General features: G+C 39.4%; 1 protein-coding gene across 1 annotated transcript; it reads right to left on the minus strand.

Moving 5' to 3' along the window:
* Positions 1-394: 394 nt before the first annotated feature.
* LOC308371248 (inter-alpha-trypsin inhibitor heavy chain H3-like) lies at positions 395-12,528 on the minus strand (the record flags this gene model as incomplete). The annotated part of the gene is made up of 18 exons (XM_080846094.1): positions 395-509; positions 595-673; positions 833-981; positions 1,073-1,244; positions 2,000-2,104; positions 4,307-4,494; positions 4,581-4,714; positions 4,865-5,044; positions 5,388-5,569; positions 5,835-5,945; positions 6,064-6,232; positions 6,504-6,620; positions 6,774-6,902; positions 10,040-10,150; positions 10,266-10,428; positions 10,958-11,062; positions 11,229-11,392; positions 12,457-12,528. 18 exons carry the CDS (start codon positions 12,526-12,528, stop codon positions 395-397), a joined length of 2,445 nt encoding a protein of 814 aa, XP_080702220.1.
* Between the last annotated feature and the right edge of the window lie 1,945 nt (positions 12,529-14,473).

Raw genomic sequence — 14,473 nt, forward strand, 5'->3', positions numbered from 1 at the left:
CATGCCCTTATTTGGACAAAATACAAATACAGCTGCTTGCTAAGCTATTTGCTGACTGCATCTCTGTGAGTTTTTAATTACGTTTTCCAGCAGCCTTCACATTGGACATGAACTCACAGTGTGCTTAGCAGTGTAAAACTGTACAGTATGTTAAGAACTGATGAAATCAGAGCTGAAGGCAAGTCATACCCAATCAAGCTGGGTGTTATTTTTATTTAATTTTTTTATTTTTACTGCAACATTTAAGTGACAATGATGATTATTGAAAAGGCTAAAACATATATTTGTTAGACTTTGAATGGCACTTCACGTCTTTGTTTCTGTTATGATTCATTAGTGACCTAAAGGGAGATAATGATCAACAATTCACAGGAGGTTGCATACATGTTACAATTTACAACTCAGAAACTGTGTAATCAGACAGCTCTCCCTGTAGGGCAAACTTCAGCTCTACAAGCCAGCATGACACCACGGGTGCAGTCTTGATACTGAGGTCCTTTGCAGAATTCCTGCAGAATAGAACAGATATAACTAATTATAGATATTCTAATTATATTAACACATACAAGCAGTATAGAAATAAAGCTGACTCACTTTAACGCATCCACCTCCTCATCTTGAATCCTCAGTTTTGATGTAGATTGGTCTTCTTCATATGTGACATATTGTTTCCCTATAGTATAAATACGTAATTATTGTCAAGTCACTTATGATTATCAATAATCTGTAATACATAACATTCCCTTGGCGCAATCAACAATTATTTGATAATCAAATGGCACATAATGTTGATATAAATCACACTGACTTAATGAGCTGTTTGCCTAATTACCCATAATGCCCACTAAGGCGGCATTTGATGGCCGTTGTTTAACAGCAGGCCACAGGAAACTGTCTCCATCCTTTTGGTGGAGTAAGAGGATGACATTCACAGATTCAGTGGAGACTTCTATCTCATGGTCCCTGATAGTTAGAGACATGCTGCAGGAGCAGGGACACAAGGAAAAGTTGAGCCCTGACAGCTAGAAGTGACTCAAATGTCTTAAACTGAATACCATAATACCAACACTACCTGTCTGTCTTGTGACTAGTGGATGTATGTGTCCACAGGAAAGAGACACGGCTCTGTCCGTCAGTGAAAGTGATGTTATTGAGATCACACTGAATGTGCTGGTTGGCTTTAGCATGAATAATGATCCTCTTGAAGCCTTCAGAGGTCTTCAGCTCACCATTCATAGACAGCCCTGAGGTAATAGAAATATCCGCCACATTAACCAGCCAAGATAAGAAAAGAAAAATGTTACATTCAGGGGAATAGATTTAAAAGTTTCTAAAGTCATTTTCTACAGAAACTTAAACTACAGAAACTGTAGAAAAAGTAATTTTCTACAGTTTTAGTTATTGAGGTAGCAGGACCAGATCTATCAATGTAGGGATTCAGTTTAATTTATACAGACCCCCCAAAAAACTAAAATGGTCTCAAAGCACTCTACAGAGCACAGGGCCTTTCTATGCTATCAGACACTGACAATTAACATTACGAGCCTGCCAGTTCTGTTTCGCTCTAACATTTCAATTACTAAAAGAGACAAATCCGTACTCACAAACATGACATTACCAGGAGCTGCAGTGCATGTGATGTGGGGGGGGGGGGGGGGGGGGGGGGGGGTGTTACAGATTTAACACTGGGTTTACACTTTCTGAAACATTTAAACATTGCTTAAAAACAAAGAGATCCCGAATGCTAGACTCTGATTTCCTGCAAGTGTCGCAGGAAATCCTTAAATGTGCGTGAATTTGCGCAATTGTGAGATTGCAAATGCCAGGAGGGATTGGCCAGTGATAAATAATACAGAAATTAGATTCCAGAGCAATTTGAAGATAATAGTTTCATAGCTGTAGTGTCACTCCCAAAGTGATTGCATGCTCAAATCGTTTCTGAGGTCTGTATGGATAAAAGGATCCACAGGTGAAATAAGTGAACATGGTGCCGTCCTACCAGATGTAGGGTCCTGCAGCAGTCGGACAGAATGGCCTGCTGGGATGTCAAAGCAGAGAGGGAGAGATTGACCCTCAGCAGTCATCAAGAACCTCACAGGAGTCCCTACACAGAGAGAAAGAGACAACATATAAGTGAGAGAGTAAAGTACAGCAAAGCAGTGGGCAAAACAGGAGGCGGTAAGACATCAAATTATACAAATTCAGGCCTGTATATCATTTGACTGATTGATGTGGTTGGGTACCTGGTGGTAGAATTGCTGATACTGCTGTTGGTGGTAATAGAAGGTGTGTAGATCCAGGGACATCATCATAATCGAAACCTTGATAGACACGGCAGATTGTGAAAGACTTATATTGTTTGCCCTGATATTGCTTTAATATCTAGGGTCAACTTATTTTTGCTATCCAGTTAAGTCAATATAAAACATGGTAAACGTTAGTGGGTGTAGAGAAATAAAAAAAACTGTTGTATAAACATTATGGGTATGAACTTAATTAAAATCAATGTTTTAAACCAACCTCTCTGTATGGGATAATGAGCAGATGGTGCCGGTAAAAAGTAACTTTTGGAAGAAAGACCTGGTAAGTCATCTATGAAGAATGCACAAAAACACAATCAACGACCCTATGATACGACCCTATGATACGACCCTATGATATGACCCTACGATATGACCCTTTGATTCGACCCTATGATACGACCCTATGATACGACCCTTGATATGACCCTATGATACCACACTATGATATGACCCTATGATACGACCCTATGATACGACCCTATGCTACGACCCTATGATATGGTATGCATGATTTAGGTATTAACTGTGGTGTTCCATTTGCATCTCCATCTGTTACGTCCTTCATCTCTTCTTCTCTATCTCCTGTGCTGTAACAGTGGTTCTTAATACTGCTTGCAATGACATTGTTTTAATATCTAGGATCAACTTCAGGGCTGTATATCTCTGGCTGATGTACATGGTTGGGTTTCTGATAATACAGTTACTGGTGGAAGAGCCAACACACAATGACCGACTGATATATTAGTGAGAGTAAAGCACAGCACAGCAAGGGGAGAGAAAAGTGTCAGGAGGCATGAGAGATCAAAAGTGCTGCATGATGTGACTTAGTGTATAATAGTATATTCAAGTAAATACAATTGTTTCTATTTACATAATGATATTAACCATTTGCATGTCTTAAGGTTTATGTGGTTGGGTACCTGCTGACATAAGGAAATCCGGTTCCGCTGTAATATAAGATGGAATCATAAGATAGGTGTCAAGAAGTTTGGTCATTCCAATTGCCTTATTCATTAAAAGTATGCAAGTTCACATTCATACCAATTTAATTCATATAAAGACCCCCAAAACCCCACATACATTTAGAAAACACAATCAATTAAATGTACCATTGTATAAAAATGATGCAGGATATCCTCCATAATCTGCAGAAAAAGGAAGACAGTGAGAGAGGAAGGGGATGGGATTAATAAATAGGAAGAGAAAGTATGCAGTATGGTTTGATGAAATCAACCAAGACACTGATATTACAATTCTGCAATGAACAGTCAAGGTAATTGAAAGTGGACAAGTCAAATTAATTCATAAGGGTATATGTTTACATAATGTATTATATAAGGCCAATTTTATAGTACAATTTTGTCACTCCTTCAGCTTAATCTGCTTTCTAAACCGTTATTCTGATGTTAACATGCAGGAACTAGTGCAGAGGTCACGATCGGCGCGTCGACCTAGGAGACTTTCCCTGTCGATCTCCAAAAAAAAGCGTCATGGGAATAGGAGCCAATGTCGTTAAAACATCAAAGTTGTACAGTTAGTCTACCCTCGAACTAGTAACAATGACAGCAATCTTCTGCCAAGGTTTGAGTGGGAATGGGAGACACAAAGCTGGTTTTCTTTTTTTCATAGTCTTGGATGGATTTGGTTCAACACAAACTATGTGTGCACATGTGTGTATTCTGTGTATGCACGTTGTGAGGCAGCAGGTTACAGAATGCATTTCGTCCCGTATGCAAAGGCAGCTTGAACTTACATATAGACTTAAATATAAACGTTTGCACTGACACTGAAGCCACTAGCTGCCAAAGCTATACACTGTGCAGTTTTTGCTCCAGGCCTGAGCATTTACAGTGGAGGATGATGTTATCAGAACAGACGTGATAATTAAAACACATTCATAATAAATAAATAAATAAATAATGTATTTACTCAGCACAATTTTTTTCTTTTTTTTTCTTCCATTTACAGAGAAGTGAGTTTTTCTTTCCCAAACTGAAACTCACCATCATCTCCCCCTCTGGATGGAATTGGAGGCTTCTCTCCCTCTTTGGGTTTGTTGGCCACCTGAGTGTCCTCGCCCTCAGGTTTGGTGACCACCATGGAGGTGAGTGGGGTTACAAAACTGTACTTGAGAGAGAGATCAAGAGCCATCTTCCTCACTGCCTCCTTTTCCTCACCAGTCAGCATCAACCTAAAACATGTACAGTGTGAACTCAAATTCTCACAAACTACAGACAGACACAGATGCATACCACCACATCTGCACCATACACTCACTCCTTCTCCAGAAGCTGTTTCACTGTGAGGCAGGCCCACATTCTCTGGGCAAAGTTCTCAAGGCCGCTCAAGTCTGCAGGGAGTTTTTCATCTTTAGTGAGCTTCATGTCCTTGTAGATCACCTTGCTGTTTTTCTGCCATTGAGACATTGCATTGTAATTCTCAGGGATTATGAGAACATATTTAGAATCCTTCACTAAGCACTTGATGTCATGTGATAAAATTCAGAAGGAAGGTTGAAAAATGTCCAGTTCTGTTAGATTGAAGCAGACTGGAAAGCTTACCGATATTGCTATGACTTCTGTACTGAAGTCATTTGTGCTATTATCTGTGATCTGCCCAGCCACCACAATCTCAGAGCCATTATAGTAATAGCTAAAGGTGGTTTGGGTCAGGTTTGTGGCACCCATGTAGTTCATCTGCACACTGGTTAAGAGAGGAATGGCGACTTCTTCATAGAAACCCTGTTCAAGAAACAGGTCAATGGTTCAAATATGTGTCTGTGATTGTGATTGCATAAGATGTACAAAACCTACATTTAAGGATATAAACTGAATATTGTAAAAATATATATATATATATATTTTAGTGTATTCCTGGAACATATTCATATTCTTTTCATGCATTCATAGCTTTCGGTTCTTGAAGTAAACTATCTTTATTCAATTCGGGCTCTGGTCTGATGGTGGCTACAATGTCTCTAAATTGTCAGACAACCACATAATACAATTGTGGGATTATGGTTCTAGGTCAGTCTCTAAAAATAACTATTAAACTATTACTGAGGACAGACTGTGGTTTGTGTACCTTCAGCTGAAGAGCTGCGTCAGAGTCCTCATAGATCCTGCGACCAACACCACTGTTCTCCTGGGCCATCTTCTGCAGGAACTCAAAGTTCACATCAAGGCCAAAACCCAGGCAGTACAGAGGACACCTCTTCCCAATGGCCTCTCTCACATTGGACTGGATTCTACTCAGGTCGGTCACACCTTCCAGGACAAAGATACATCATCAGCACAAGAGCCACCAAGTGTAATTTGTTCACCTTGTGTAGATTTAAATTCTCAAATCTCAAGATCTAGATCTCCTCAAGAATTCAACTCTTTCTTATTATTAGTATTAGAGGGAAATTCACAAGGGAGTCAGAGAAGATTTAAGGTACAAAGGTATCTACACTGGGATATAACCAATACAAACACTATTCTTATTACTGTTTATTGTCATACATGCCAGGGGGTGGGTATGTGTTAAGACCTGAGGTAGGATCTCCATCAGTCAGCAGTATGAGCATGGAGGCTGAGCCTTCTTTGTGATATTTGTTGATCATCTTCACACTTTCCAACACAGCAGCATTGATGTCTGTACCTGCAGAGGGTTGAATATATCTCTGTGGGATGTGGTGTGTGGGATTATGCTCTGTAAACAGTTTAAAAAGTTATTAAAAATGGTTCTGCAGTGTTTTGTTGCTTGCTGGTGATCTTACTTCCTCTGTCTTTAATTGTTCTAACAAATGCTTTTGCCATTTCCAGGTTCCGTTGGGTTGCCCTGAGGAGTTCACGTTTCCATGGTGATATTTTATCATCAAAACAGATCAGGCCAAAATGGTCATCCTCAGCAAGATCTTCCAAGATCTTCAGTAAAGCTGTTCGAGTCTATCATAATATCCAAATGTGTAATATTTAAGAATTGACTGTAATGTGAATTTACGTGACAAGATAAACTATATGGTGAGCATCTGTGTTATTGGAAAGCCTGGAGCACTGTGCTTTTTCAAATCTTCACAACCACAAGGGGGAACTGTCACCTTCATTATATTCAATTAATAAATCAGTCAACAAAAAACATCCTGCCTATATTGTTGATCAGTTTAAGTGTAGAAGTGCTAGGGAAAGACATACAGTAACAGACATTAGGCGCAGGTACCTGCTCCATTTTCTTGCCATACATGGAACCACTTTGATCGATAATGAAGACCACATTTTTTGGAATGCGTGAAAGATCAGTTGGGGCAAAATAATGGACAAAGAAGCCACCGGACTCCTTCAGGAAACACAAAGACCGTGAGAATACAGTATGTCACGCTTGTTTAAATGAAGTCTTGCTATGACTGAAATTAAAAAACTACAATAGATAGTCAAATGGAATTTCAAACCAGCTTGTCCAGCAAATTGTCTCAGCAAATGTGTCACATACCATTAGCTCTCCCTTAGAATGTGGTCTCTCAACATCATAGATAATTCTTAGGTCACCACTGAGTCCATTCTCTCCACAGCCATCACATTTCATCTGCTGGTCTTGTGTGGGATAGAAGTTTACCCACGCCTACAACAGAAAAATAAACATTTAAAAAAAGCAGCGGTTAATTGTTATATTGTTCAGTGACACGTTTTGTATCACTCAAAGAGTGATGCAATTGTGCCAAATAAAATTTGTGGTGGGATTTCCAAATAATGAGATAAAATGGGAGACTGTATAACAGTATAGTAACAGTTCATTGTGGTGTTTGCAGTTTGGGCTTTTGCCATGCATAAGGTGGCCTTTGACTGTGTGTAAAGCTGCTATTTCAGAGGTGAAGAAACAGGGAGAAAGTGGAATCCCTAAGAAGCAGTTCAACATGCACAACTGGCAAATGGGGCACAGCGCAGGATTGGTGATTGCTTGCTGATGTCGGTAAACAACTTCAAGCTCCACAATGTATTGTTGTGACAGCGATGAGATCAGACATGGAGCTGGATTCTGATTGTGAGCGCATTGTTTACTTGGTTGAGTTAACAATTCCCTTTGAAGATGCAATTGAGGAAGCATTTGCAAAGAAGAAAGTAAAGTATTCAGAACTGGCAGGGGACGCAAGGCAATGAGGTTGGCAAGCACGCACAAGACCAGTGAAGATGAGTTTTAGAGGATTTGTAGCTAAATCAACCACAACACTTCTGTTGCATTTTGGTTTTAGAGGACTTGAGGTAAACGCTGATGAAGGAAAGTGCCTGCTTGAAAAATTCAGTATTTCTGATGAAGGCTGCTTTGTTGTTGTTGCATCCTGCTGCTCAGGTTCCATGGTTGGGCAATCATGTTGTTGTGTTTAGTACTTGTGACTACAGACAGCGTATATTGTACTATGAAGGAGGGCCTTTATGGATCCCGGGTGTAGTATTGGCGCGTGTTGCAGCTGTCACCAGCCAGAAGTGCGATGGTGCTGTAGAACTTGAATGTGACAACGAGAAGATTGGCCGCTGTAGGAAGTCCACAACCAATAGCACAAGGAATTTTACTTTTCCTGCGTAATATCAGGTCTATGCTTAGAAAGATCCCCAAAACCAGAAAGTTCATCTTCATAGAAAAAGGCAGAGTTAAGTAATTGCTTCCTATTTCATAAATATACATAGATCAGGGCTCTACGCTAAGGTTTTTCCCAAGGAGCACATGTGCTCCTAAATGAAAAAATGTAGGAGCACACAAAGAAATTTAGGAGCACAGCAGGTTTTTTTTACACGGAAGCAAAGCATGTCATACTCATTTGCGACCTATAGTTCCAAACATTGTATTTTCCAACTTTTAACCCCATTCATGTTCAGTTATTCCAAAGCAATTTAGATGGTAAATTGATCAAATTATTCAGTATCTAACGTAAGCAACACTTTTACTGTATAGCTAGAGAGCACGTGTATCACATTGGTTTATAGTCTGTCAAATTAGTTCTAGTTATTGGTGTTCGTTGGCATACAAAGTTAGTCTTCTCTTATAAGCCTAGTTAGTACATCTGATTAGAGCTAGCAACAATTAATTGCAGATGATGGGGTCCCCTATCTCCGTGTTCATTTTGGCATATATTTTAGATTCAGTCTTAAGACAAAAATGCATATTAGTTTTAGTCACATTTAGTCATAGTTATCCTTCTTAGTTTCAGTCTAGTTTTCGAAAACTCATTACAATTTTGTCTAGTTTTAGGCACATTTAAAATTCCATATTATAGCCACATTAAACTCCTACCCTTCTCAGGCCAAGGGACCTCCTGTGTTGTGTCTACTGCATAGTAGTCTAGCTTGCAGTACCAAATTGTGGATGCAATTAGTCTCCAAGATACAGATCTCATGCCTACAGCTGAATTCCAATTAAATCAATGTAAATAATAATTTAAGGCAATACTTGATTAACAGAATTATCATTCAAATATATGAGAATACATGTTCTCCTCATGTTTAATATTTATATTATATAATATTGTTGGCTAATCTCATGGGCTGTTTGCAATAAAAAAAAAAGAAATTTCCCCACGTACGACTACTAGGCGAATGTTTAGCCTAAATGCACGTATCGTATAGCCTACTGTTGTTTATCTGTAACGTTTTAGTTGGCTAGGTTACTTTTTCCAGAAGGGATCATAAAGCAGTAGTAGACTTACGTAACTTTTATATTAAATTCAAAGAGATGGTGTATGCTGATTGCTGAAGAACATTCGGGAGAAAAAGCAGCAAAGAAGTTTGACATTGACCCGAGAGGAATGCGATAGGCTACGACTAGCAGGTGGAGGTAGAAAGAAAATTAGGCTGGATATCAAACCAGCTCGTTGAATAAATGTTTTCAGTCCGCGATAAGCATAATAGTGTCTAGAAAAATGATTTAATTCAAGGCTTTGGAAATCTTTTCCTCCGTGACTGACAGTGGAGACCATAATTCCGATGTTTATTTTTTACGTTGACACCCCGACCTAAAGCGTTACGCGATGTGCAGGAAGTGTTGAACGCATATGCAATGAATTCCATAGCCTACTGCAATTATGCCCATTATTTAAATAATTCAATTCTATAACAGAAGATAAGTAAGAAATAAAGTCCTGCCCCAAATAAAGGCCGGTGCGCTGTGCAGCCTAAGTAAATACAAGCCCCAGCCACTATTTGAGGATTTACGGTACTCTCTTTTTATATGGCTCTGGCCCATTGGTTGCGAATCGTCGCTCTCATTTGCAGGAAGTTCAGCGCGTCATCTTGATATGTTCACATCAGTCGCAACCCTGTCACTTGTTTCCATGTGAAATCAATGGAATGCTTCACTTTTTGGCGCTGTATTGACAACTGTCTGTCACTCGCACACTGTGCTCGTAAATAATTTTTCAAGTTCGCACGTACCTATTTTTAGGCGCATATGCGAGTGAAATACTCGCACTGTAGAGCCCTGTAGGAGGATGGTTTTGATACTGGGCATGTTTTGTGAAAAAAAAAATTGGATTCTAGCTGTCCAATTCCTACTTTGTTCTGTAAGCAATAATTTCTCTTGACAGTGTCATAGGTTTGGGACATGTTGTAATGACCAACTAATACCATGGGAGTTCCATGGCAAAGGAAACTGAAGCCCTTTTGTAAACATGTAGATGCACCATCATCCATTGCTTAAAGTGCAAAAGGATTTATTTGTAATGTTAATGTTCAGACAACAACAGACATGGCTACTTTTCTGAATATTACCTGTTTATCTGCATGTGTCTTTGTGATAGCATTGGCCAGGTCTTTAGAAGCCAAAGAACCTTCCACCCTCAGGACGTTTATTCCAGGCTTCTCATACATACTAACATCAATCTGTTGAAATGGCAGAAAGGAAAATTGAAGTAGTGCATTTTACAGTATATATCAACAACTAAAATGCCAAATATTTTTGCCTTTCTCCCTCTCTTTCTCACACTGCCTTTTTCACCTTGAAGTCTTTGACAGGTTGACCAGGTTGGGCATTGATCAGCAGCTCATATTTGCCAAGACGACGTTGGAGCAGTTCCTCATAGGTGAGTTCAAAGGTCACCTTGCTGTGAGCAGCAACCGTCACTGCTGTTTTGAAGTCCTCTAAAGTTCTACCTACAGCACTAAGGATGAGAGTGACAGTGGCAACTCAAACAAGCAAAACACTTCTATTTTGTTCATAGCAAGCATTATCTCAGGATACATCTATATGATCATAGTATATATCATTACTGCAAACAATTCCTTCTTTTAAGCTTCATGCTACCGCTGTAACATTTCTGGATATCACAAAACAGTTTTGTTCTTTTTGTCCGTTTTGCAGAGGCTTAACTACTTGTGAAATCAAGTTTCAAAGAGTACACATGGTCACATGGTAGGGGTTTAGCCACTAGTCCACTAGTCGTTTCTGAATCCTCTGTCCAGTGCTAAAATGTTCAACACTATGAGCTTTCTGTTTTCCAGGAGTGCACTTTTTTCACATGGATCAGTTTGCTTGATTGTTTCATATTGTATAATAAACTAAATACAAGGGCATGGGTTTCATTTTCATTCTAAATTAAACTTTTAGATGGTGATCTTAGTGTCACCATTAAACTGCAAAGATGTAGGAAAAGATTTTGCCAAACTGAATATTTGGTTTTAACAGCATACGTCACCAATCCAGCACTTTGGCCTTGTGACACAGCATGACTGTACTGCTGCTTGGCCTCATCCTTCTGCTTGACCACTCCATCATACATCTCTCCATCAATTGTCCTTATGAAGGGCAAAAGAAAGAAAAATGAGCAAGAGAAATAAAAACAAAATGTATATACTTAGTTTCATATATTAATATATATTAGTTATCTAATAATGATGACGACAATTTCTACTAAATGTGTCTCTCCACTTTACTAAGCAATGTTTAATGTAGCACACCCACATTCTGAATTTGCTGATAAAGGCGGTTTTAGGGATCTTCACGTGGAAGTCAATCTCGGTGGAGTTGTCATGTCGATTGGCCACACGGCTGGTGATGACTGTGATGGCATAGCGACTGGTCACAGTGGAATTTATGTGAAAACTGTAGATATCCCAGTTGCTTCTCTGCAGAGCATCAGAACCAGCATAAAAACCTACAGTTATTAATTTATAGCAGCAACTACTTGACATTTAATGGTGGCTTTTGAGCTGCACAGTTTTATTCAACAGAGGTGTTTCCTCTCCCTTTAGTTATACGTTCAGCTTCATTTGGAACACAGGTTTAAAATTTGTATGTTCAACAACATTACATTGCATATTTAAATTCATTATTAAACATAGCAATCTTACTTTTTTAATCACATCATGGTTTTGTTTCTCAGACAAATCTTTCCATTGGCCTCCCACTGAACTACTCCTTAGGTCTTTATCAAACTAAAGTTCTCCTGATGTGTTTCTATTTGTTTTTATCTGACCTTTGTTAGGCTATCTGTAATGTTATTTCAACACAAGGTAAATATGAAAGGGGTAAGAAATAGTACCCATTACACCAATGTTAGTTTAACAGTCCCAAAGTCCATTTGCAGCTACAGAAATATGGTATCTTTCAATAAGATCGATCAGTGTTTACGGGGAGTCGAGTCGGCTCCCCAACTAAATCATCAGTGGACCTAAAACATTTGCGGAAGAGGTGGAAGCCTACGAGTTCTATATCAGTAACATTATCTTATTCTCAGATACAAATAAACTCGATGTAGGTTAAGCCATTTACGTGACACCGTAGGCTACACCCAAGCAAATTCAATAGATGTACATTCACTCATTCACTTTTCCAAAGCGACATAGTTCCTGGTCCTCAAAAAATGTCAAAAATAGTTATTGCAGGAAGGTGCAAAAAGTGACATTTTTGTATTGTATTGTATTGACCGCTTCAAATAAATGAATTACCGCTGCCAGTGGCAAATGGATTTGTGGTTCTAGTTCACATCTTTCATACAATTCCGCAAAAAGCCCGTTCACTTTTCGTAACGGAAGTACAGTGTAACTTGAAGTCAGCAAGTAATGAACCCTGAATCTTTAAAGAAAGTGAATCTTACCTAGTTGTTGGTCCCCAAAATTCCGTGTTAACCTTAACGAGATTTTGGCACCGACCTATGAATCTGAGAGAACATATTGGATCACAACCATACCTTTTGACTTTGACCGGCTGTGGTTTGCAAAAGACTGGCAAAAATAAAAAGAATTGCAGTTGCTCTATCCATGGTTATCCACAGAGATGGTGCACCAGGCGCCATGTCCTGACCAGCGTGTTTAAACTCCGTCGCCCACTGTTAACTGCTCATATACTGAGGTGCATGGACAAGTACATTCAATGCGTTGCGTTAACGCATGACGGTGGGTGTGTCTGGCACACGGGGCGTATCAGCCGCATGGGGTTGCGTTAATAGTAAGATTGACAGCTCAACAAAACAATCACTCTGCTAGCGAGTCTATGGTGGGTAGTAGCATGCTGACATTAGATAGCTGTCCCAGACACCTCGCAAATCCCCTCAGATGTATTTTTCAGTTACAATAAAGGGGTTTTAACATTGTACAGTGTCTATTTATCGGTAAAAAAAAAAAAAAAAAAAAAACGAGGCAAACAAGACAAACAAACTACTTTAATGTACAAATACAACCTACAGAGTTTGGTCTGCCCATATTTTTTTGCAGCATTGTGCTCTTTATATATTAGCATAAATGCGATTTGATTGGCTAGTGCCTGTTCCACTGTATTTGCAGAAAAGGGATTTGATTGGCTGACGCATGCATTGTCCTTTTTTGAAAAGTTGAAAATGTTCTGTAAGTTTAGCCAAAGCATTTTGACAATATGCAAATTGTGCTATAGTGGAATGTGAATAAATCAGAAAACTATGCTATAATGTTATTACATTTGCCTTAGCTAAGCAGCTTGCTAACACATAGCTAACATTAGTTTTCTAACAGCTAACTTGTTCCATAATTTTAGTTATCAACTGCAACTTTTTCCTCTTCTGTAAAATATAGTGCTAAAATAATGAAATGTAGTGTTTTTAGCCCGCTACAGGCCTTTTGTTAGCGGTTCAGCTGTTGGTTGAACATTCTGGACTTGGACTTGTTGGGCCTGGTGCTGGAGAAGATGGGTGTGATTCTGCAGCTGGAGAGAGAGGGGTTACTACTGGAGTCAATTTCTTTTTTATGCTTGGGAGGCATTTGTTGTAAGGGTAAGAGAAAAAGAATAAAGAAACTGTGATCTCTGTTTCTTGTGCCGATGAATCGGTGATACCATGCCATGTTTTCATGAGCATTACAAAGTAGTGTGTAACTGTGAAGTTTTTTAAGATAATAAGCCTAATAGTAGTACATTCTTAAGTTACGAGTTGCCCATCACTCATATGTTGGTAACCCGGGGACCACCTGTACTCAATGAAAACAATGGTGGAAAATGGAGATCACAGCAGGTCCTGGTCCAACTGTGTCAATTGCCATATTCAACTGGTTGCTTTTGTCCTGCACTGGGCCAAAATGCTGCAGGATTTGTGTTCAACTGGGGCTACACCGCTTTCTGTACAACACCTGGTGTAGCACTAGCGTGCAGCGAAGTGAACCACGGTCACGTTATCAGTGCAAATGTATGGCATTCTACTTCTACTTCTAAGCTAATAGTTGTAATTCTGTAAAATCCATAATCTTTCACATAAGCATTTCTTCAGTTTGAAGGAGCAATACGTTTGTCTGGGAATTCCCCGCCCCTTCACTGCATTTCATTTGCTCAGTTGGTCTGTCGAACTCCTCAATGGAGGTCCACTTCAGTCACGTAATTGGACACTCCCTTAACCAATCAGACCAACGATACTATATAACGATACAACGATCGGTAATAAAGCAAACACATCTTTTTTCTGTATGAATTGTTCCAGGGCAAGTTTCTGTTCTATTTTCAAAAAAAACTTGCCTTTGAAATCATCCAAGACAGCCGCGAGAGCAGTATCGAAGTTTTTCTTTGCTTTCGCTTTTGTTACGTAGTCGTGGAGAGTTTAAATCCGCCAATGGCGCGCCAGGTAGCCAAAAGCCAGTTTGTGATTGGCTCCAAGGATCCTGGAAATGCTGAAATGAACTTCTGTACAAACTTTGCCAGACCCACTTCAGAGGCAAATCAAATTGGCGGAAGAAGAGGGGCGGGACTTC

Source organism: Sprattus sprattus, assembly GCF_963457725.1.
Source record: "Sprattus sprattus genome assembly, chromosome: 10".
Lineage (NCBI taxonomy): Eukaryota > Metazoa > Chordata > Actinopteri > Clupeiformes > Clupeidae > Sprattus > Sprattus sprattus.